The following is a 26,005-nucleotide window of genomic DNA, read 5'->3' on the forward strand; positions in this document are numbered from 1 at the left end:
AAAAAGGGAGGGAGAGAGGAAAGAAGAAAAGATGGAACTAGAAAGGAAAGAAGGGAGGGAGGAAAGAGGAAGACAGGGAAAGAGCAGAAAGACAGAAGGTGAAGGTAGATAGGCAGAAGGAAGGAAGAAATAGGAAGGAGGGAAGGTGAAAGGATGGAAGGAGGAAGGAACAGAAGCGAAGAGGAAGAGAGAAATGGAAAGAGCAGAAAGACAGAAGGTAGATAGGCAAAAGAAAGGAAGTTGAAAGAATGGAAGGAGGAAGGAAGAGAAAAGGAGGAAGGGAGTGAGTGAGGAAAGAAGAGAGGATGGAAGGAGAAAGGAAGGAAGAGAAGAAAAGAGCAGAAGACGGATAAGGTGAAGGTAGATAAGCAAGAGGAATGAAGGAAGAAGTGAGGTGTCTCGAGGAGGGGGAAAACACTTAGTGACCAAAGTTACAATGGCATTGAAAAAAGTGACTGATTACATTTTTCACACTTAACAACCATTTTCACATTAGCGACCGTTGCAGCATCCTCATGGTCACACGATGAAAATTTTGATGTTTGGCAACAGATTCGTATTTATGATGGTTTCAGTGTCCTGGGGTCATGTAATTGCCTTTTGACAAAGTCAAATGGGGAAACCAGATTCACTTATGTCAATAACTTATCAGCTGCATTTATTCACTTAAGAACTGTGGCAAGAAAGGTGGTATAGTGACCAAAGTTACAATGGCATTGAAAAAAGTGACTGATGACCATTTTCACACTTAGTGACCATTTTCACACTTAGTGACCGTTGCAGCATCCTCATGGTCACGCGATCAAATTTTGATGTTTGGAACAGATTGTATTATGATGTTTTCAATGTCCTGGGGTCATATAATCACCTTTTGACAAAGTCAAATGGGGAAACCAATTCACTTATGTTACTAACTTATCAGCTGCATTTATTCACTTAAAAACTGTGGCAAGAAAGGTGATATAGTGACCAAAGTTACAATGGCATTGAAAAAAGTGACTGATGACCATTTTTCACACTTAGCGACCATTTTCACACTTCGACGTTGCAGCATCCTCATGGTCACGTGATCAAAATTTGGATGTTTGGCAACAGTTACAATTTATATTTGTAAATTGTAGTTATGTTGAAATTAAAAAAAACATTACAATACTATTTTTGCGTTGTATGAAAATTTTTGTTGCTCCGTATAACATTTTTAATCAACCCCCCCCCCCCCCCATCAAAGGTGTCCCTCTTTACCAATCTGAAAATCTGGTCACCTTAATTATTATGGATGTTTGTTTGCTTTTATGTTTAATATTCTAGTCCCAATATTCTTGCTGTGCATTCTGCATAACTTCCTAAAGTCAGAGAAAATAGTGTTTAGGCTTCTATATCCATTTCACAAAGACAGGATGGGGGCAGCTCAAGATGAATAGATTAGATTTTTGTTTACAGAAGGACCCTTGAAAATTAAAACAGAAGTGGACTACATGTCAATAGTAAAAGAGAGTAGCATCTCTTCCAGTCCTATGAAAGTTCATCAGACAGATGAAGATGAAAAGATTGAAGGGTCAGTAGAGTAACAAATTTTTAATTGTGGGAGTAAATATGCTTCCTCACTTTAAATCCATTTTGAACTGCACTGTAAATTTTTAATTCAGTTCTGGTATTACAGTCAGCAGCTTGGAGGAGGAGGAGGAGGAGGAGGAGGAGGAGGAGGAGGAGGAGGAGGAGGAGTGGTGTGGAGGTGGAGGTGTAGGAGGAGAAATCATCATCATCATCAATCCATAGTTTTTGGATCAGTCAATAATGTGAAGACCTTCAAAATGCAGCTTTCTTGCCAACATTACCTCATAAGCATTAACTTTCCTATAAATTAGATATACAATTCTAAACCACCTTTCAATAAGAATTGACCTATTTAGAATGAAGCAGTTTCTTGCCAAAAACGAAGTTCACAGACATCCCACAGATTAATAGATAACTGGTTTTGCCTCACTAATATTTTCTTGCGTATAGAAATCTGTCTGTATAATTTGTCTGTATAATTTATATAATTTACCCAGAAGACAACACATACTTACATTACATTTTTTTACTCTTTTTAATACATCACCATATTTTATTTATTCACATCTCCAGGTTGCTAATTATTTCTCATAAAGCATTTTTTCTTTTGCTTTTCACTTGGCACTTTATAACAAGAAATCTTTGATTGCCCCAAGAGGAGTAAATTAGCACATTTTTCAGTACGCATACCCAGTAATTCAACAAAAGTTAAATGTGCTCTCAAAATCTATCTCTGATATAGAATAGGATTCTCATTTCAAGTACTGATAAAGGGAATATCATTACATACAAGCCAACAATTATTATGTGAAGGGCCTACCAGGTCAATCTGACCAGGAATCAATTCCACAGAAAGACTAAAACTATTTTATTGAAATTGGCTACAATAAAAAGAATCTTGCATCTTTTTTGTATCTGGTTAAAATTAGGGTTTTAATGCTCAGACATGCAAATTCCTTGACTCTTTAAGTGGCTACTAAATGGAACCTATGCAGAGGAGCACTTTGCTTAGGATCAGACCTGGATGTGGTATTTCAAGTGTAGCCTCACTAGTGGGATATAGAGTGATAGTATCACTTCTCATGATTTTGAAGCTATCCCTCTGTTGATGCAACCTAGGACTGCAATGGGGTTTGTTTTTTGTTTTTTTTTGTCAGTTAAGCACATTACTGGCTGGTACTTAAGTGGTGGTTCACTAATACACTTAGGTCCTCTCACAGTTAACTACTGTTGAGCCAGGTCCCACCTATATATACTCATGCATTTTTTTTCCTGCCTAAGTGTAGGATCTTACTTTCCACCCCAATGAATTGCATCTTGTTGGATAGGGCTCAGTGCTCAAGTCTGTCGAGATCCTTCTGAATTTTGAGTCTGTCAGCCTCTGCTTCGCTGCTGCTTTTCGGCTGCAATTGAAACGGGGGGGGGGCATGGTATTTGGGAGGGGAATCATTATGTACTAGAGGATTGTTATTAGGAGCTGTCCTGACTATCTATCTGCGCATGTGGAAGAAGGGAGTTTCCCACCAAGGCCAACTGTCCAGCATTCCACCCTGATGATGCTTTTTGAAGTCATCTCACACCTGACGGTTGGGTGAATTATTATTGGACTATGAAATGGGGTGCCAAGGGAGGGGATTGAATTATACATGATATCTATTGCTTTCGCGCCAATTTACTCAGACTCAGCTTTGCTTTGCTACTCATTGTTTGTAATTAGTAAAAGTACACTTAATTCTAAGCATGGAGTTGAGTGGTTTCTTTCTTGATTATTAAACGAAAGAGCACCTGACAATAAGCTGAGTCTCACCTCGCACCCAACCCGGAGCGAACACCTTCTGAGGGGGGTGCCCTCACAGGAAAAAAAATGTCTTTACACGACAGTGACCAGGAGGAAGAAATGGGAGCAACGGCAGCATCATCATTAATGGAAATGCTGGCCGACCTGAGAGTGGAGGAACCTACTGTTCGACCCAGATGGACTTGGGGAGTGGGACAGAAAGAGGAACCTGATGAACCACTAACTGGAGTCACGAGGAGAAGGCCCAGGAAACCAGCTGCTGACTGGCGTGGCTCTAAGGATGAAGACTACAAGATGTCCCAAGCCATGAAACTCCTCGAAGAGGCGTGGGATGAACGCCGGGCTTGAGAGAGTGGTGTGGAAAGAGGACTGGCGGAGGAACTAGAGAGAAGGTACCCATTGCTTAGCTTAAGGGAGACTGGGGGGGGGGGCGAAGGGGAATGTGCACAAGAAAACCCAGCACTGACCTCTCCCCCTGCAGCTAGAGACATTCCGAGAGCGGGGGGGCAGGCGACGTCGGATGGCTAAGGTCCCATCCTTAAGCGTAAAGTATAATGGACAACCCAGTGGATTGGGGTTGTTTATAATTCAGGTTTGGAATTATATGCAAATATATGGGCCTGACCTGGATTCTGATGAATCTAAAGTAAGAATAGTGTTAATGGCCCTAGAGAAGAAAGCAGCTGACTGGATGGTCGGATTTCATAATAGTGACTCCCCTCTCCTGAGGAATTTTGATGGCTTTATGGCAGCCATGAGAAGACACTTTGACGACCCTCTCACCGAGCGCCGGGCTAGACTTAAATTTACGACCCTCAGACAGGGAAAAAAGACTGTGCCTGAATATGTACAGGAATTCCAAGAATTATCAGCTTATATGAGAGGATGGTCTGAAGAGGTCTTGTTAGATCGGTTTGCAGATGGCTTGAACAAAGACATTTACCAGCAATGTGTAAACAGGAGACTCCCCCGCCGCTTAGAACCTTGGTACAAGCATGCTGCAGATGTTAAAGTTGATTTGGCTAGATTCTGCTACAAGGAAGAGGGAGAAGCTCAGGATTCCCCTCCCCCCACCAAATCTCCCCCCAAAGGTGCAAAAAGGGGGAAGGGGAGGATTCACAGACAAGCCCAGGCCTTCCATCTGCTTCCGCTCTGGGAAGGAGGGGCACTGTGCTGTGAATTGCCGAGTCAAGATGACCCACATTACTCCGCCCTCCGGAGGGAGAAAAGACCTGAGAAGCCTCTCAGCAAGAAAAAAGAACCTGTTTTGAGGGGGGAGGAGATTTCTCGACGCTTTGAGCCAGAGGAAGGAGGGAGCAGAAGCCCCAGTTCGTCTGACGACAGTGACTATGAGGACGCACACCGCTGGGTAAGTTCCCGCTCAGGGCCCATGCTTATCCCAGTTGAGCTTAGAGTGCCCTCTTCTGACACAAAAGAGAAAATTCTGGGTCTTTTAGACTCTGGTTGCTCATGTTGCATTATAAGCCCAGAGATAGTTAGAAAATGGGCTTGAAACTGAAAACTTTAAAAATCCGATTGCATTTTGCCAATTAGATGGCTCTATTGCGGAGGGCGGTCCTGCTCATTTTACTATAGAGCCCATTGAAATGTGGCTGGGAACCCACCAAGAGATGATAACTTTTATTGTAGCCCCAGGGATGGACCGGCCCCTTAGTTTAGGACTCCCCTGGCTCCGTAGATGGAACCCACGCATTAACTGGAGAGATGGGTGGTTATGGATTCGGTCAGCCACACCCCTGAGGGGAGGATGGAGGATCCAGAGTCTGATGAAACTGTCCCCAAGCTAGCAGCCAGAGGGCAGAAAAGAATTGAGGGGGAGAAGAAAGAATTCCAAAGGAATACTGGGACCTGAAAAAGTTTTCAGTGAAAAATCTTCTGATAAGTTGCCCCCTCATAGGGCCACAGATTGCACCATTGATATTCTACCTGGGGTGAAGCTCCCGAAACCCCAAATTTATTCAATGACCCCTAGGGAGATGGATGAAATGAGAAAATTCATTGATAAAAACTTGGAAAGGGCTTCATTAACCAGCAAACCCAAGGTAGCTGCCCCAGTGTTATTCAGAGAAAAGAAAGATGGCTCCTTTCATTTATGTGTGAATTTTAAGAAATGAACTGCATTTCTGCCCAAAACCTCTACCCTTTACCACTGATGAAGGACATGCTAGCACAACTAGGGAAGGGTAGAATTTTCACTAAATTGGACCTGTGGGAAGCATACTATTGGGTAAGAATTAAGGAGGGGGACGAATGGAAGACTGCATTCAACTGCCCCCTTGGTTGTTTCCAATTTCGAGTAATGCCATTTGGCCTCCAGGGGGCGCCAGCGGTCTTCATGCAACTAATTAATGAGTTTTGCATGACCATCTTTACAAAGGTGTGATGGTCTATCTAGATGATATCCTTATTTACACGGAAACACGTGAAGAACATGTGAAGCTTGTTCGCACAGTTCTGAAGAAACTCCGTGCTGCAGAACTATATGCCAACTTATCCAAGTGCGAATTTCATCAGGAGAGGGTGGATTACCTGGGCTATTGGATCTATCCCACAAAGGGATAAGATGGACCCAGCAAAGGTTAAGGCTGTCACCAATGGGAAGCCCCAAGCACACATAAGCAGTTACAGAGGTTTTTGGGGTTTGCTAACTTCTATCGTCAATTTATTCCCTCCTTCGCTAAGATCGCTCTTCCTATCACTAACCTCCTTAAGTCGAAAGGAGGAGCGAAGCCCAAACCTAACAAACCTTTGAACTGGACTATGGAATGTCAGGCTGCTTTTGAGAAGTTGAAATGCCTGTTTGCAGAGGAACCAGTCCTGAAACACCCAGACATGGACGCACCTTTTGTGGTCCAGGCTGATGCCAGTGATGTGGCGGTGGGGGCAGTACTGCTTCAAGCAAATGCACAAGGTAAATTACAGCCCTGCGCTTACACCTCTCGCAAGCTGACCGACACTGAGAGACACTGGGCTATTTGGGAAAAGGAAGCTTTTGCTGTTTGTTGGGCTTTACGACCTGGCGTCATTTTCTAGAGGGCGCTAAACACCCTTTTGAGGTGTGGACTGACCATAAAAACTTGGAGGCGTTGAAGACCCCCAGGAAGCTGTCTCCCAAACAGATGCGCTGGGCACAACATTTCAATAGGTTCAATTTTACTTTGAAATACATTCCGGGAGGGAAGAATTTTATGGCTGATGCTTTGTCCAGGCTCCCACAGTACAACAGTTCAAAGCTCAGTGTTGTTCAACCGTCATTCCCACAGGAGTCTGGCTGCTCCTGTTGTCACTAGAAGTCAGACAACTTCTAAGTTAGAGGTCACAAAAGACTTTATCTCTGAACTAAAGGGTGCCCTTACAAAGGATGATTGGTTCCAGCAACACATGAATGAATGCACCATGAAGGATGGATTGGCTTGGATTGGTGCAAAATTATACGTCCCTGCATCCATTAGAACCATCATCCTCCAATGGGCTCATGACTCTCGCATGGCCGGACACTTTGGGTTCATCAAAACCTTGCACCTCGTTAAGAGACAATTTTGGTGGCCTTCATTGAAAAAAGACATTGAGTCTTATGGGCTAGTTGTCTCATTTGTGCTGCTGCAAAGCGCCCTCCAGGAAAACCCCAAGGGTTGCTCCAGGCAGTAGCTCACCAGAAGCCCCATGGAAAGAGATCTCTATGCATTTCATTGTTGAACTTCCGGAGAGTCAAGGAAATACAGTAATCTGGGTTGTGACTGACTTATTCTCCAAGCAAGTCATTTCATTCCTTGTTCCAAGATCCCATCCACCAAATCTCTGGCTAAACTGTTCATCTGCACATCTATCGTTTGCTTGGGGTGCCAGACCGCATCATTTCAGATAGGGGCATCCAGTTCACCTCGCTATTTTGAAAGGAATTCCTGAAACTGATTGGCTCCGCCCAGGGCTTAAGCTCCTCCCACCATCCTCAGACTAATGGGGCCTGCGAGAGGACTAATTCTGTGCTGGAGCAATATCTTCGTTGTTTCATCAACTACCAGGAGGATGATGGAATTGTTGCCTCATGCTGAAGTGGCATACAACAATTCCATGCACAGTAGCACGGCCTTTACCCCTTTCCGTGTTGTTTACGGGCAAGATTTTGTGCCCATCCCGGAGATTCCTCGCGAGACACCACAAGTGTCCTCACTCTCCGAGTGGAGTAATCGCCTTCGGGAGATGTGGCCTTTGACACACCGGGCGCTGGATGCTGCACATTGCACGCATAAAAACAGGCGGATAGGAAGAGGTCTAAACCCCATGACTATAAGGTTGGTGATCGGGTTTATTTATCCACTAAGTTTCTTCAAACGACTCAAAAGTTGAAGAAGTTGGGCCCAAAATATGTTGGCCCGTTTCCAATTGTCAAGATCATCAACTCTATTTCCGTCCGTCTCCAATTGCCTAAGCATCTCAGCCGGGTTTATCCTGTTTCTCATGTTAATCTCCTGAAACCAGAACATACTTCTCCATTGAGGACTCCTCTTCCGCCTCCACCCCCCACTTTTGATAGAGGGAGAGCAGCATTTTGAAGTCCGGGGATTTTGGACTCTCGTAAACGGAGGAACCGTATTCAGTATCTTGTGGCTTGGAAACATTTTCCCCCATCTCACAGAATGGTTGACAAGTCCTATGTTCGAGCTCCTCGTCTGCTCCGCAAGTTCTACTCTACTTACCCTGACAAGCCTTGATTTCTATATGGACTGCTAATTTTCCTTTTCCCCTTCCCCTTTCTCTCTTCTGTGTCATGTTGTTCGTCTGTTTGTCTGTGTTCTTTCATTTCTGCAGGTGTGACCGTCCTTTTCTGGAGGAGGGCCGGATGTCAGCCTCTGCTTCGCTGCTGCTTTTCGGCTGCATTGAAACGGGGGGGGGGCATGGTATTTGGGAGGGGAATCATTATGTACTAGAGGATTGTTATTAGGAGCTGTCCTGACTATCTATCTGCGCATGTGGAAGAAGGGAGTTTCCCACCAAGGCCAACTGTCCAGCATTCCACCCTGATGCTTTTTGAAGTCATCTCACACCTGACGGTTGGGTGAATTATTATTGGACTATGAAATGGGGTGCCAAGGGGAGGGGATTGAATTATACATGATATCTATTGCTTTCGCGCCAATTTACTCAGACTCAGCTTTGCTTTGCTACTCATTGTTTGTAATTAGTAAAAGTACACTTAATTCTAAGCATGGAGTTGAGTGGTTTCTTTCTTGATTATTAAACGAAGGAGCACCTGACACTATCTTCCAAAGTGTTAGCAAATCCTCTCAGCTTGGTGTTGTCTGCAGATTTGATGAGTTTTCCTTCTATCTCCTTATCAAGATCATTTACAGGTAATCCTTGACTTACAACCATTCATTTAATGATCGTTGAAAGTTATAACGGTACCGAAAAAGTGGCTGATCATCATTTTCACACTTATGACTAGTGCAGCATCCCCATCAAACTCTGGATGCTTGGCAACTGGTTCATATTATGATGGTTTCAATGTCCTGGGGTCATATGATCCTCTTTTGTGACCTTCTGACAAGCAAAGTCAATGTGGAAGCCAGATTCACTTAACAACTGGTGCTAATTTAACAGTTGCAGTGATTCACTTAACAACAGTGGCAAGAGAGATTGTAAAATGGGGGCAAAACTCACCTAACAACTATTTTGCTTAGCAACATAAATGTTCGGCTGAATTGTGGCCGTAAGTAAAGGATTACCTGTATGAAGATGTTGAAGAGCACTGGGCCCAAGACAGAACTTTAAGGTATCCCACTGCATCCTTCTCTCCATGTAGCTGTAGTTCCAGTGAGGACTATATGCTGAATCACAGACCTACTTCTTCAGGATATGAGGAAGATCCACATCTACAGTAGCTTAGTCTTCCTTGGATTCAGTTAAAATCAGCTCTGCCTATCCAGACCCACACAACATTCAGACATTGGGACAAAATGTGGACAGCATCTCTGGCCCAAGGCCATTATGTACCATTGGGTACCATAGAATTATAAGTCATCCCAAGTCGCTTAGTTGACTTGAGTGGGTATAAAAATTGATTGACTGACTGACTGACTGACTGACTGACTGACTGACTGAATGAATGAATGAATGAATGAATGAATGACCGATCCTATTGATAACACCACACCCTGAAATGCTGGATGGTTTTACATAGAAAAGTTTTCCTGTTGTCCTGTCTGGTTCAGCCCAGTGATTTCATTTCTTTAAATTGAGTATAGTCAACCAAGGGACATGGTGGCCAAAACATTTTTCTCTAGATACTACATTTACATAAAAAGAAGGATGGGTGGATGTTGGGAAGGGAACGAAATCTCTGCAAGCAGACAACCAAACTCAGACAACACCAAGAACTCCATATTTTAATCCTGGAATATTAGATGATCAATCAATCAATCAATCAGAATAAAGCTGGAAGGGATCTTGAAGGTCATCTAATCCAACTCCCTGCTCAAGCAGATCATATACCATTTCAGACAGGTAGCTGTTCAGTATGTTCTTAAAAAAACATCCAGTGATGAGGCACCTACAACTTCTGAAGGAAACCTGTTCCAGTGGTTAATTGTCCTCACTGTTAGGAAGCTTCTCCTTATTTTCAGGTTTCTTTTCTCCTTGAGTAGTTTCCATCCATTGTTTCTTGTCTTCTGGTGCTTTGGAAAATAAATTGATCCTCTCTTCTTTGTGGCAGACCGTCAAATATTGGAATACTGCTATCATGTCATACATAATCCTTCTTTTCTCTAGACTGGCCATACTCAATTCCTGCAACCGTTCTTCATATGTTTTTGTCTCCAGGCCCTTAATCATATAAGTTGCTCTTCTTTGCACTTTTCCCAAAGTCTTAAATTTCCCAAAGGATTAAATTTCCAAAGCGATGTTAAATTTTGTATAGACGGGAAAGGGTTTATTCTCTTTTGACTGAGGGAGGGGAAGATGAGATGTTAATGCTTTGGGCACTTTTTTTAATTAGACATATTTTTCTTTCTGTTGTCTAGATATGACATCATGAACCTGCAACAAATAGAATCAAACCGTTATGATTATGTCCACATCGGGACTTGGCACGAAGGAGTCTTGAATATCGATGATAACCGAATTCAAATGAACAAAACCGAAATGGTCCGGTCTGTATGTAGTGAACCATGTTTGAAAGGTCAAATTAAGGTAATTTTCCTATAGAAGTACTTTTGTTGGAAAAGATAGATGTTATCATAAAGGATTAAGTGACAAAATAATTACTCTTAAATAATCTATGTATAACAGTGTTAGATTAATGCAAAATTCTTAATCAAACAAGCCTCCCTGTTGTGGCCCGGCAGGAGCCGTTAGAGCTGCCGCCAGACTCCGACAGCGAGGGGTCTTATGAGTTGGCCTTGGAGGAGGTGGAGGACCCTGGACAGGGTGTCGACTCCAAGCAGGGCGAGGAGAGACTGGTTGGCCATCAGGTGGCGGCAGAGCATTGGATGAAAGGGAATGTTCCTGAAAGCATCTGGGAGTTGTATCAGGATGCATGCAGGTGTAGGTCTACTCAGCGTAAAGGACAAAGGAGTAACCACAGGAGGTGATTGCGAACAGCTGAGGCTGAACAAGATCCCCTCCTGCTGATAAAAGGGACTGCTGGTGCCACGCCCTGGTTGCAGAAGTCAACGTTCTGTTCCATTCCGTTCCATTCTTGTTCTAGTGTTGGGTCTTGTTCGCGTTCACAACCCGAGAGAAGCCAACTTGGATAAGTGGTTTGAGATAAGAGAAGCCGGGTTTGCATTTTGTTATGAGCTATAGGACTTTTGCCAGAGCTATTATCTTTGTTTATTTGGGCTTGCAGCCAACAGAGCTTGGACTGATTAAAAGAAACCTTTTGAGTTACGTGGCTTTTGGCTTTCTTTCCTGGACGGAGAAGGGGGGTCAGAACACCTCCCTAATAAAACCAGTTCTGCATTTAGGAATAAAAAATACAAATTGAGCACATTTCTCTTACAAATTTCCTCTCCTGGGAATCACACAGTCCACCTTTTGGGGAATCTTTGGGGAAAAGATTGGTAATGAATTATGATTCAATATCTCATGTTCAATGGCCATATCTCATGTTCAGTGTTCAATGTTTAATGCGACCCAAAAGGTTTTGGACTTTAAAACCAAATACTTGGAAAAATTTGTAGTTTGGGAAAATGAAGAATAGTTTGGACAATCCTTCCACCCCATTGCCCTAGCTGTGTATTCATTTGAAGCATCCTTCAAATCTGTGAGGTTTAAAAGCATCCTTTTTTCAATAAAAATAATAATTGGAGATGCAAATTTGAAAGATATTCCCAATAGGTGCTATAATAGCAACAGCAGTAGCACTTAGACTTATATACCGCTTCACAGTGCTTTTACAGCCCTCTCTAAGCAGTTTACAGAGTCAGCATGTTGCCCCCAGCAATCTGGGTCCTCATTTTACCAACCTTGGAAGGATGTAAGGCTGAATCAACCTTGAACCAATGAGAATCGAACTGCCAAACTCTAGTAGCTCAGTCAGCAGAATTAGCCTGCCATACTGTATTCTAAACACTGTGCCACTACAGCTCTTAAGCAAACCCAGGTCCTCTCACATTTTCTCCTTCAAATCCAGACTACTGCCAGCCCTAAAAAATAATAATCATTTTACTGCAGAGGTTTGTGGACAATTTTTGTTGGATAAATAATAATGATTAATGTGGAACTCCATTGTGTTTTATCTCAGATTTTGTAGTATATATGACCTCATTTTTCTTCCTGTTAGATGTCCTAAACTTTACTTTAAGAAATGTAGCCTATGTGGCATTTTTAAAGCTTTTCTTCTTCTGTTTAAATCACATCATATCACCAACAGGGACATTTAGTCCCAGAGATCTTGGACACAACTGCAGTATTCAAGTCCTTCTTTCAAGGTGTTTTCAAACACTTATTTTTGTCATGTTTTTATTCAGCAAGGTTATCTCCCCTAAAGACACTAGTAAATGAAACACTTTTGTCTCATCGCTACCATCTAATCCTGCATTTTTAGTGGCTTTTAGATTTCTTGCTGATAATATTTGTCTCCCTAGCTTGAAAAGTTTCTCCTGATCATCTGATGATTTTGGAAAAGGGGGGGGGGTTGGCAAGGGAGGGAAGGGGTGTCTTTAAAGGTAAAGTTTCCCCTCGCACATATGTGTGCTAGTCATTCCTGACTCTAGGGGGCAGTGCTCATCTCCATTTCAAAGTCAAAGAGGCAGTGCTGTCCGAAGACGTCATGTGGCCAGCATGACTAAACACCAAAGGTGCACAGAACGTCCCTATTTTTCTACTTGCATTTTTACATGCTTTCAGAGTGCTAGGTTGGCAAAAGCTGGGACAAGTAATGGGAACTCACTCTTATGCGGCTCTAGGGATTTGAACCACCGAACTGCTGACCTTTCTAATTGACAAGCTCAATGTCTTAGCCACTGAGCCACTGCGTCCCATTTGGGGTGTCTTTATTGAATGGTAAATGTGAATTTATTTACTTCGAAATGTATTAGTTGGGACCTTCACATCCCACTTGAAGTCCTGTCTTAATGGCATTACTAGGGGCAGAGGTGCTGCCACAATAGCTCTTTTATCAAAACCTAGTATAGTCAAAACTACAAATTGGGTTGAAAATGAGATGTTCTTCTTAAAATATACTGCCGTCCAGTTTCACTATGCCTCCTATCACATCCCACTACTGCAATCCTATTTGTTTTATGAACATTATCTCTTTTGTTTTCTAACAAGTGGTTGTCTCTCGGTTTTGAATAAAGGAATTTAGTGAGAGTCCCCAACAGAGATAGTATTCAGCTGGTTCTGACCATTTCTGGAGAACCGGTAGTGGAAATTTTGAGTAGTTCAGAGAACCTGTAAATACCCTCTGACTGGCCCCGCCCCATCTATTCTCTGCCTCCTGAGTCCCAGCTGATCGGGAGGACATGGGGATTTTGTAGTAATCTTCTCCTGGAGTGGGGAGGGAATGGAGATTTTACAGTATCCTTCCCCTGCCACGCCTACCAAGCCATACTACGGCCACCAAGTCACGCCCACAGAACTGGTAGTAAAAAAATTAGAATCCCACCACTGGTCCCAAAGGTGCTTTTTTTCAAGAGACAACTGGATTTTCTGCTTTTTCTTTGAAGACGTTTTGCTTCAAAAAGAATGTAAATGACTAGCTTTTTCTTTGAAAACGTTTGGCTTTTCATCCAAGAAGCTACTTCAGCTCTGACTGGATGGTGGGGAATGGAAGGATTTATACTCTTTTCAAACAGCTGGTCATTTACATTCTTTTTTGAAGCAAAACATCTTCAAAGAAAAACCAGAAAGTCCAGTTGTCTGGCTCAAGATTGACTCATCCTTCCATCCTTCCCAGGTCAGTAAAATGAGGAGCCAGATTGTTGGGGGCAATATGCTGACTCTGTAAACTGTTTAGAGAGGGCTGTAAAGCACTACGAAGTGGTATATAAGCCTAAGTGCTATTGCTATATCATATTTTATAATATACCATTTACTAAACAAGCTGCTAGCTAATTATGTTCTATAACTATCATTCACCTACATGGAAACTAAAACATGCATCACATACTGCATTTCCTCTGTTCCCACATCATAGGCAGCTTTGAACTGCAAACAAAATCTCTGTTCAAACAAAGCCACTACCTGCTGACTCCATTTGTATCTTGCTAAAAACAATTTGCTACCCACCATGCTCATTTGGCCTGAAGCAAAAAAAACCATGAGAATCAAACAATGTACAGAAAGTTAGCTTATCAGAACAATGGTTCCATTTTACGTGGTTGAGGATGGCTGATAAAAAGCTGCAGTATTACAGAAGGGGAATATTTATTAGTGAAATATTTATTAGTAATACTTTATTTGCTCTTTCCTTTTTAGTCCTATGAGAAAAACAAAGGACCTGCACTTATTCAATTTCAAAAAATGGGTAGTTTTAATGTTTTCAGTAGAGACCAAAATAAACCTGCCTGACCTGTGTCCCTCAATCAAAATCTTATTGTCTCTTCTTGAATTATTCTTTTATTTGAAAAGATGGGACAAGGAAAATGACTACAATGGAAGATACTGACCGTGCTTTAGATAAAGATGTTGGACAGGTCTCAAATAAAGTTTATTTGCTCCAAAAAAATGGACTCTAATGAGGATTCAAGGGCAAAATCTTTTTCATATTTTTAGAAACTACCTAATACCCAAGTAGGGTGCATTAATGTTTCAATCAAGATAGACTTTTTGGGTTACTTCTTTTACTTTCCAACTTTCCAACTGCATTTGATCTACAAAATGGCCCTATGTTGCAATGGACAATTAGTCTCTGCAGTCTTTACATGGGCTGGATTTGCAAATTGTGTTAAATTAAAATATTGCTTGCTTCTGACTATTTAATATATGTGTGCAATCATTATAGATAGTAGGAGGCCCGATGGCTCAGCGGTTAAAGATGCTGAGCTTGTCAGTTGAAAAGCTGATAGTTGAGGTTCGAAACCCAAGTGTCACATGATGGAGGAGTTCCCATTACTTGCACCAGCTCCTGCCAACCTATCAGTTTGAAAGCATGCAAATACAAGTAGAAAAATAGGTACCATTTCAATGGGAAGCAAAGAGCATTCTGTCTGCTTAGCATGTAGTCATTTTGGCCACATGGTTTTCAGACAATGCATTTCTCTCAGCTAAGAATGCAGATGGGTTCCCTAGAGTCGGACACAATTGGACAGGGGATACCTTTATTTTACCTTTATTATAGACGAGTGTTATAGATTAACTTGGCCATCAGTAGTTTTAGTATGGGGTCCCCTCTGGTGCTTTTGCTTTGACTCCTTTTTCTGGTGAATGCTGGGTAAGAAGGCCTGGACAATTAGACCAAAAGCCTTCAGTCTGTTATGGAACTACAGATCTTTCAAAGGCTCAAGTACTTGGTTTTTACTTACAGAAGATCTATTTTGGTCCAGATAAGTTGAGTCATCAATACAGGTTTTAAAATTTGCCTACTGTTATTACTTTATGAGACTGTATTCATAATGCCACGCACTATATTGCTAAAGGGACACTGTATTCAGAAACCATACTGCAAGGTTTGCATCAAAAAACAAATATCTAACTTTATTGTAGGTTATAAGGAAGGGGGAAGTGAGCTGCTGCTGGATTTGTACAGCTTGCAAGGAGAATGAATTTGTGCAAGATGAGTTCACATGCAAAGCCTGTGAGCTGGGATGGTGGCCAAATGATGAGCTGACAGGTATGAGCAAAACCTTTTACAATAGCAGTCTGTCCCTAAATAATATGTTTATTTTTCTTATTTATCTTCCATTTTCCTTCTTAAATTCAATTCCACAACAAGGCGTATAATGAATAGGCAGCAAAAGTACAATACATGGACAGCCACAAAAGTATGTATCTGATTACGCATACCCCCCCTCAAAAAAATCAGTGTCCATACAGGTAGTTCTCATTTAGCAACTGCCTCAGTTAGCAGCCGTTTGCAGTTACAATGGTGATGAAAACTAACTTAGCCATCAGTCCTCGTGTTTAAAATAGTCATAGGTCTGTAAAGCAAAAGAAAGCTGAAGTAAAACCATAACAGTTTCACTTAGCAACTGCTTCATTTAAGAATTAAATTATTAGTCCCAGCAGTGATCGCTAAATGAGAGCTAACTGTATATGCACACTTCTATCTGAGGATATACACATCAGGCAGCTCTGGGCAACTGTGATCCTAAGAGGAGAAGAGTGTGCGCATATTCCTCCTGTTGTATGTTTTTGACTGCTTTGCTATTTAAAGGCAATTCATGATATTTACTTTAGGTCGTTTAGACAAGTGGCATAACTCTATAAGAATTTCAAAGGAAAGTAGGTCAAACCTCTGTTGGGATTTTGCTGGTCTGCCTTGTCTTCTCGTCCCTGTTGAACCACCATCTTCTCACTATTTATAAAATGGGAAACTGCAATGCAAGCAGTTTTGTGAATCATAGCTAACATTAAAAAGTAAATTGGCAATCAACGCAATTGTTGCAGAGGAATAGGAATATAAACTTTTGAGTTTAAGTTCAATTCAAGTGTAACAAAATTTTCAAAGAAAGCATCGTGTGGAACATATTGTAATAATTCAATGTTAACAGAGGTTTTGCATTTGTTCTACTTTGCTCCCAGTTCCTATTCCCTTCTTCTCCCCCATCCCACCCCAAGAACGACACAGAAGAGAACTGCATGTTTTTCCTGCCTGCTGCTCAGTCCCACTTGCTCTATGGTTCAGGAAGCAATATGTCATAGCGGTTGAAATGCTAGGCTGCAACAGGATAGACACAGGTTCCCTCAGCCATGAGAGTTCACAGGCTAGTTTGGGTCAGCCGCTCTCTCTCCACCCAATCAGCCAAATACAAGGTACAAGGTATAGGTACAAGATTCTTGCAGGGGAAAAAATTGTTTAGTCAGATCATAAATAAGATTAATGTTGTACAATTGGTGCACTCCCAAACACAGAGGTTTCTGTGTATTTTTTAATTTAAATTTTTATTTCCATTTTCATTTTCATAACACACACTCACATGTATACTATACATAGCCCATATCATATAGTATTAAATAATAATTACATCAGTTCCTCTTGTCAACAATGCCCCCCCAAAATAGAAACCCATTATAGCTCTTCTGCTCTCCATACACCTTTTTCTTCTACCACCCTCCAACTTTCTATCTTCCCTCCATCATCCTTTTCTACTCTACTTCCCCCCCTTTCTACTGCTCTCTCTCTACAATCCACTCCTCCTTACCTCCATCTTCCCCCCTTACCCTCTCTCCTATCCTTCTCTTCCCATCTTTCTTCTTTCCCACTCCTCCTCTCCTTGGTGTATTTCCGCTACATGTCAATATGCTTAGCCTATCCTATTTTTAAAGAAAAAGTAGTAATAATAATAGTAATGAGAATATAAATAAAGAAAAAAAACAGTATACATGTGGAGTCAAATTACATTGAAATCTAACACATCTCATCTAACCTGATATATCCCTCCCCCCCACCCGACTTCCCTCCCCCCCCCCGACTTCCCAGAACCCGTACACGGTATAGATTTTTAACAAACACAGTCTAAGATATATTGGGGGGAAAAAAGAATAAGAAATTAATAACATCTTTACATTGAACTTAGCTCCTCCTTGCTAAACTAACTTTAAACAATTTAAATCATTCCTGATCTTAAGCATAGGCTATCTGGAATTTCTTAGTCCCGTATTTATTTTGTATATAATCAATCCAGTCTCGTTTATATCTCTCATTTGAGTGGTCTTTAAGATATGCAGATATTTTAGCCATCTCAGCTAAATTTGTGACTTTCAATGTCCATTCTTGAATTGTAGGCAAGTCTTCCTTCTTCCAGTATTGCGCCACCAACAGTCTTGCTGTCGTTATTAAGTGTAAAATCAAGTTAATCTCTACCGCTGGACAGTCAGTAATTATACCTAACAAAAATAACTGAGGAGTAAACTTTATCCTTTTTTAAAGAATATTTTGCATAATCCACCATATTTTTATCCAAAATGCCTTACCCTTTTGGCAAGTCCACCATATATGGAAATATGTAACATCGAGAGAACCACATCTCTAACATTTGGGTTGTAAATTTGAATACATAGAAGCCAACTTTTTGGGATCTAAATGCCACCTATAGAACATCTTGTAAAAATTTTCTCTCAGGTTTTGGGCTTGTGTAAATTTCACATTTCTTACCCAAATTCTTTCCCATGTATCCAACATTATTGGTTCTTCAATATTTGAGCTCACTTTATCATACAATCTTTAACTAATTCTGTTTCGGAATCTGTACTAATACATTGTATATCCTCTTTATATGCATTAAACTTTGATCTCTTATTTGTTTAAATAGATTATCCTCGACTTGCATGAAACCAATTTTTTGATCTGTTTTCCACCTGGCCTGTAACTGCCCATACTGGAACCATGTTTGAATTACCTTTTCCTCTTTTAATACATCTAAGGGTTTTAGTTGTAATACACCCTTTCTAGGGTAAGAAGCTGTCTGTAAGTAATTCTATCCTGTTTTTGTGCTATGTTCATATTTTCTATTGCGTGTCTAGGAATTGCCCACATGGACTTGTCATTTAATTTGTATTGATATTTTTTCCAAACCCGCAATAAAGCATTCCTTAAAATATGACTTTTAAAATTTTTGTTGACTTTTTTGTTATAACAGGTAAGCATGCCAGCCATATACCAAATCATGTCCCTCGATATTAAGTATCCTATCGTTAGTTAAATCAATCCAATCACTGATTACAGATAATACTACTGCATCATAATATAATTTTAGGTTGGGTAATTTCAAACCTCCCCTCTCATGCACATCTTGCATTATTTTAACTTTACTCTCGGCTTCTTTCCTGCCCATACAAATTTATTAATACCCTTCTGCCATTCTAACAGATTCACATCTTTTTTAAGTATAGGTAACATTTGGAAAAGAAATAAAAATTTGGGTAAGATATTCATTTTCACTGCTGCTATTCGTCCCAACAAAGATAACTGCAACTTGTCCCATTTTTTCATTTCTGTCTGTATACTATGCCAAAGTGGTTCATAATTATGCTTATATAATTTCCCAAATGGGAAATTATATAAGTTTCTGTGTATTTTTAAGAGTTTAAAATTTACAGTTAGTTTTCACTACATGTATCATTGCAGTTGCAGAGAAGCATTGAGATTATTGGAACATTGTGAGGGAGTAAACTGTAGGTGGCAGTAACTGCTTAAACCATCCAATTTCTATATTTCTTGGAAATTCATTTGGGTTTTTCTTCTGCTCAGCAGGCATTTTAGAATATACGAGGCACTCATTTTAACTTTACATACCCTTGCCTACATTATCAAACTCATGACTGTTGACCAAATAAATTAGCGCCTAAACTGGCAATCAGCATAAATAGAATGATGCATCCCACTCATGTACCCTTAGCCTAGAAGATCTTTTATTCCTATTTTCTCTAGAAAGAGAATGCAGGGTTTCATTTAGGAAAAACAAACGAACAAAAAGTATTATTTGACAGTTAATGAAACTGAAGCTGCTGGATTCCTGGCTGTCCAAATTACAAGCTACGCAGACAAATAATTGCATAGATAATGCTGTCATGTAGAATAAGGACTGAAATGCACGATATTTATTTAAAATAGAAAAAAATCAATTCTCAATATTGCTTTTAGTAGTCAGGAATGTTGTCTAGTAATAATCAAAATGTCCACCACTTTAAAAATTAAATGCCTCTGCTCTCTAATTGTCTTATAGATTGTAAATGTCTCAGAAGCTGAATAAATATGTTGGCAGGAGAATTAATTTCTGTCTATGTGTTACTAAATAGAAACTGTAAGTAACATCTATTGGTCTGGATGCTGTCCTGGGGATGTTCATTGGCCTTGAAAATTGTAAGTATAAAGTTTAGAAATGACTAGATTTCGAAAACTAGACTCTTGTGAAATTGCCATGAAAAAATTAAGAAGAGTCTATTCTTTTGTATGTGGAGTAAGAGATTACAACAATAATACACGAGAGAATTTGTGCTCGTTTGTAGCAGGATTTCCTTTGTGTTTCCTATTTCTTCCAAAATTGTGGATCAGATTTAGCAAATACACAGGGAACTGGAAGGAGGAAGGATGATGCATTTGTTGACAGATTTTGTCCTACCAGTGGAATGACATAATTAGATGAAGCTTTTGTGCAAGAATCACGTGTTTGATATGAATGCAGGATCACTTCTATTATGCAACTGCTCCTTTACGGATCCCAAAGGAGCTCTTTATTTTGCGATATTTGTCTGCTTATCCAATCATTTCTTTCCTTTTTTTCTTTTTTGTATCCTATAGGCTGCCAACCAATTCCTGTAAAGTATCTTCAGTGGCGGACATAGAGTCCGTTGTGGCTGTGGCCTTCTCTTGTCTGGGCATTCTCGTCACCATGTTTGTTACCCTTATCTTTGCACTGTACAGGGATAACCCCCGTCGTCAAATCCTCTAGCCGGGAGCTGTGCTACATAATACTTGCGGGGATCTTCCTGGTTATATATGCCCTTTCACCCTCATTGCTAAGCCCACTGTCACTTCATGCTACCTCCAGCGCCTCCTTGTGGGGCTTTCCTCTGCCATGTGCTACTCTGCCCTTGTAACAAAAACCAATCGCATTGCACGCATTCTGGCAGGGAGCAAGAAAAAAATTTGCACCCGCAAACCACACTTCATGAGTGCTTGGGCCCAAGTAGTCATTGCCTCCATTTTGATCAGTGTACAGCTGACGTTGGTGATTACACTGATCATCATGGAGCCCCCTTTCCCCGTCCTTTCCTACCCAGTATCAAGGAAGTATTTCTGATCTGCAACACCAGCAACTTAGGTGTGGTTGCCCCAGTGGGTTACAATGGACTTCTCATCATGAGTTGCACTTACTACGCTTTCAAAACTCGCAACGTGCCAGCTAATTTCAACGAAGCCAAGTATATTGCCTTCACTATGTACACAACGTGCATCATCTGGCTTGCCTTTGTACCTATACTTTGGGAGCAACTACAAGATCATTACAACTTGCTTTGCTGTGAGCCTGAGCGTGACAGTTGCCTTGGGGTGCATGTTCACTCCCAAGATGTATATCATCATTGCAAAGCCCGAAAGGAATGTCCGCAGTGCCTTCACCACTTCAGATGTGGTGCGTATGCATGTTGGGGATGGCAAGACTCCTTGTAGGTCCAACAATTTCCTCAGCATATTCCGGAGAAAGAAGCCAGGCACTGGAAACCCAAAGTAAGTACTTTGACAATACATCCATCTAACACTCTCTTTTCTCTTCCTTCATCTTCCAAAACCTATGGTGGTGTTTTTTCAATTAATATTTTAATTAAAGAAGCTAAGCAAGGCAAAATCTGAAATAGGGATCTGGTCTTCCTGTTTGTTGCTTTGAAACTGCAACCAGTCTAATATTCTGACATGTTCTTATTATCTCTAGTCTTATCAACTTTCTGACTTCCTTTCTTTTTTTGTTTTCTGCTCCCCAACAATGTGCACATAAAATAATCGGACAGCATAGTGAGCTATCAACAAATCTTGGGAAGGTTATTTTTACATCTACGATAATGTTTCATTCTGTGCAAATACAGCCACAGAATGAAGAATTTACAAACCATTTACTAATATATTAGGCTTCTCACAGAGGCAACTGAAAATCTCAGCTCTCCAGATGCTCAGCCTTTATTTGATGTGATGTTCTCAATAGAAAACTCACATGCATCACACAACAAGATTAGTTGTTTTTATTGCAGACAAGAAAGAAATTTTATACTGTACATAAAGAAGATTGTTTTCTTGGGTGTTTAAATTCTAAGCCTTCTCCTGCTTCTCGGAATCAACAGATACTAGATTGATCTTTTAGCCTTGAGAGGCAATTGTCCTGTATTGACTTCATTTCTTACGTTATGGGCCTTACTAATGAACTGAGATTCTATTATGCTCAGTTGTTGACCAAGACTGAATTGAACAGTCTTAATCTTCTAAATCCTTTTGTCTCAATAAGCTTTTTTTCATAATCCAATATGACAGGTACGTCAACTAGAAAGGTTCTTAAACCTATTTCAAATTCAGTATTTTTCTGACTCTTGTTCTGACTAGGTGGCTCAGGGCTAAGACACTGAGCTTGTTGATCAGAAAGGTCAGCATTTCGGCGGTTTGAATCCCTAGTACAGGTCTGCTGCGTGAGCAGGGGGTTGGACTAGATGACCTCCAAGGTTCCTTCCAACTCTGTTACCATTTACTGCTTAACAAAAACCCTTGGTGAAAGCTATGCTCACCCAAACTATCCTACAAATCTGCCATGGTTGTTGGAAGGCTGTGCACGGAACACCACTTTAACCAACAGATTGGCAAATATTGTATTTCGGCAGCTTTCAGCTGACTGAATCGTTTCCCTAGAAAATAGGCCTCACGTTGTTTATGAATTATCGTGCAAGACTCTCGAAGAAAATCTCCTCGAACTTCATGTGAATATGGCAGAACCTTATGATTCATTCACTCCATCATTTTTCACTGCCTGATGAAAAATCTCAGACTTTTTTTTCAATTCATGCAGTCTCCATTGAAAGAAGAAATTAATAGAGGCTTTTCTGTGGTTTTCCCTTTATTTAACAGAAGGAAGGAATGTTGTGGGATGATAATTATATGCACAAGTAGCTGTAGGGCAATTAGATGGATTTCTTACCTTATAAAACAAAGTTTACACACACACTTCTATATAATATAATGATGATATCTAAGACTATTATAACATCTTTATCATCATCCAACTAATTTAGTTTAATATTCATACTTGACTAATTTTGTAGGATTCTACACACTGTTATTTCTAGATTGGTATTATTAAAAAAGTGGTGCATCCTAGAATAGAAAGTAATGCTAAGCTAAGCTATTTTTTATTATCATTTTGGATCAAATTTAGTCGATGCTTGATATTTACCAAGCTTAAGAATTTGAAAGGCTCAGTTCAGGAACTTCTGGAAATGTTGTAATTCCAACAGAACTTCTCAGGATGACAGGTGTGCAATTACAAATTCTGAATGATTAGCAGGATTTTTTAAAAAAATACCCTTAAATAGCAATCCACAGAAATGTTTAAAAATTATTTAGTTTTTATTACAATAGTGCTTTAGAAGGATCATTACAACCCTGAGTTTGGGAAGATTACATGTACGAGAATAGGTAAATGTTATGCTTAATTGGGTTTTTTTTGTTTGTTTGTTTGTTTTCCGTAGCAGGAATATATTTCTGACAGGGGTTTAAAGCCATTTTTGTTCTTTTTCAAGAACCAATATAAAATGTTAAAATAATCACTCTGATAATTTTATAATTCTTATCTTTTTTAATTTATTACATTTTAAAAAACAAAGGAACAGCATTAAAATGTCCAAAGAATATCAATAAATATTGCCAATTTAGAGGCAGGAGAAGAATAGATAATGGACAATGTTGAACATTTTATAACCAAAAATGAGTAGAATGATTAGAAGCGCATGCACAAGCATGCCCAATCCTGTAGTAAAAATATTTGCAACCCACCACTGTTACATATAATGTTAAGCCATAATATGGTTTGGGATTTGGGGGCTCAATATAATTTAGCATTATTTGGACCCAAGGACTCTGGGAAGTAAAACATGGTTTTAAAATCCTGGCTTAGGATGTTGTCTGAATTCATCCAGTATGAAACACCAAGCTGCCCACTGTGTCATTCTATTGCAACATAGATATAGCTGCATTTTTCTCTTTGCTCAAATATATTCTCATTTCCCTCTATGACAAGGGGCAAAATAGTTTAGAAGTAGCCTTGCCTTGTATTAAATATATATTACTAGCACATTAGGTGTAGGCAACTTTGACATTTAGCTTTGTAAATGTGAAATTGTGCGCATTGTCCAGGTATTTCTATTATTCTGGGCTTTCAGATTCTGACAAAATTTCATCATACAAGGTAGAAGGCTGGATGCTTACTCTTTTATCTTCCATAATCATCCACCTACCCTGATTTTTCTCTCTATAATCTCTTCTGGCCCTCACCATACCCTCCATTCCAATCCATTAGTCCAGGTTTTTCTTCTGTATCCCAATCAGTAGCAAAATCCATGCCTATTAAATAGCCAGGTTGTTCTGTCCATGTCAATATCCCACCCTTCCAGAAGAGAAAGACCAAGACCAAGCCAATGCTGCCTCCAAGTTCCCCATCAAAGAAGCAATCATTATTATCACAGACAAGGAAGGGACCTCTCTGCTGGGCCCTATTCATTATTTTGCATTGGCCTGCAAATTTAACAGCACAAGATGGCATGGGAGATTCCCCAACTGATTTTCTCTGAATTTAATAATGTTGAAATAGGACAGAATACATTAACATTTTCCAGGAGAAAGAAACACAACCTCATTTTCATAACAGTGTCTAGAGCAGCATTCTCCAGCCTAATGGAGTCCAGATGTGTAAGATCCATTGTTCTGTCTGAGATGAAAGAGCTTTTGGCTAATACATTTGCAAAGACTGGTGGTGGTGGGACAGGGAAGGAGAGGGGGTTTGCTCATAGATTATTCATTGCATAATTTGTTGCTTGACTCTCACCAAAGCAGGATTTTAAAAGAGTCTGTACTAACTTTTTCAAACATTTTTTCAATAATAGCAAAAGGAATACATGAGGAAAAATATTCATCTTTTTTCTAAATATTTATCTGCCATATGTACATAATGTGTAAATATCTCTGTATGAGTTATGCATTATAAGAACACATTTTAATATATTTGACAATAGTCCAATATCTCACAGCTAGCTTTAGGAAATTTCTGAGAAAATCTTTTTTCTTATAACATTTTTAATATTTTAACTTTTTGCCTTTGGTTTTTTTTTCTTCTTCTCAGACTTTATGAAATAGAAGCTGATATTAAAATATATCTTCTACATGGATGAATGGATGAATGAATATTGTATGAAAAAAATAAAACACTGCCTATGACTATATAGAATAGTTGCAAGCCTAAACCTTAACCCAAGCTTGTTTATAGAAGCAAAAGATACTGCAGTGGAGAGGCACATATTATTATGCTCATAATCATTAACATGCTGATGGATGACCAGGAAAATAACATTAACTTTAAAGTACTGTCTTAGCAAGCCAAGTAGCTATAAATGGGGAGTCCTTGGAGATGTCTGAGCTTGATTGTTTGCTTGCAGATATTTCATTACCCAACTAGGTAACATTATCAGTGCACTACATATTTGCATGAGGAGCTTTTGGGGTTTGTTTTTTTTTAGTTATTTTCTGTCTTTTGAGTTAAGAGATAATATAAAACTTAAAGCAAATAAGAAACTACAGCAGGCATCTCAAACTGGAGGCCTGCGGGTCACCTACAGGCCACGCCCACCCCAGCTCTGCAAAAGGGAAAAAAGTCACAATAACATCACATGACAGCACATGATGCCGTGGGTTTGACACCCATAAACAATGGTATAAGTCAGGGAAGAAGCTGATTTTAGATCATAGAGTCAATAGTGTTCTGAACCATTGTCTAATCACTTCTTCTGTACAATTGTATTAGAGATATTTCTCCATAACAATCCCACCCCCTCTATATAACCAAAATTCAGACAGCAACAAGGTCTTCATAGTTTAACCTTGAGCTACCTATTCTCTTCTATAGGGGGATATAAATGTATTTGTGAAGATAATCACAGTGATCAATCATCATATGTAATTCAACCATCATCTGTAACAAAGAGGCAAGATTTACTTTACCTACAGTACACCAGTTCTGAATGATGTTTATCTAGCTTAGTTCCTAGAGAGAAATGTTTTTGTTCGACTTCTCCTTTCTATCTTTTTTGTTCTTTTTATTTCAATGGAATGTTGGAAAGGAATAGATTTTATGGATTTCAGATATTTTCTGTCCAGTCATCTAACAGCAGAATAATTTTCCAAGAACAGACAGAATGGGACCAGATTTAATGTAGTGGGAAAAGTCAGTAAAAGTAGCCAGATTGGAAACTGATCCAGATTTGCGGCTGGGGCAGGGGAATTTG

General features: G+C 40.0%; 1 protein-coding gene across 1 annotated transcript in view; it reads left to right on the forward strand.

Moving 5' to 3' along the window:
* The window catches only part of GRM1 (glutamate metabotropic receptor 1), a 260,622-nt gene that overhangs the window by 214,777 nt on the left and 19,840 nt on the right, over positions 1-26,005 (forward strand). Inside the window, 8 exon segments of the mRNA XM_032214797.1 lie at positions 10,393-10,561; positions 15,521-15,647; positions 20,277-20,309; positions 20,312-20,403; positions 20,405-20,462; positions 20,465-20,755; positions 20,758-20,953; positions 20,955-21,203. Of these exon segments, the coding sequence (XP_032070688.1) occupies positions 10,393-10,561; positions 15,521-15,647; positions 20,277-20,309; positions 20,312-20,403; positions 20,405-20,462; positions 20,465-20,755; positions 20,758-20,953; positions 20,955-21,203 (1,215 nt within the window).

This window comes from Thamnophis elegans, chromosome 4 (genome assembly GCF_009769535.1).
Source record: "Thamnophis elegans isolate rThaEle1 chromosome 4, rThaEle1.pri, whole genome shotgun sequence".
In the NCBI taxonomy this organism is placed as follows: Eukaryota; Metazoa; Chordata; class Lepidosauria; order Squamata; family Colubridae; genus Thamnophis; species Thamnophis elegans.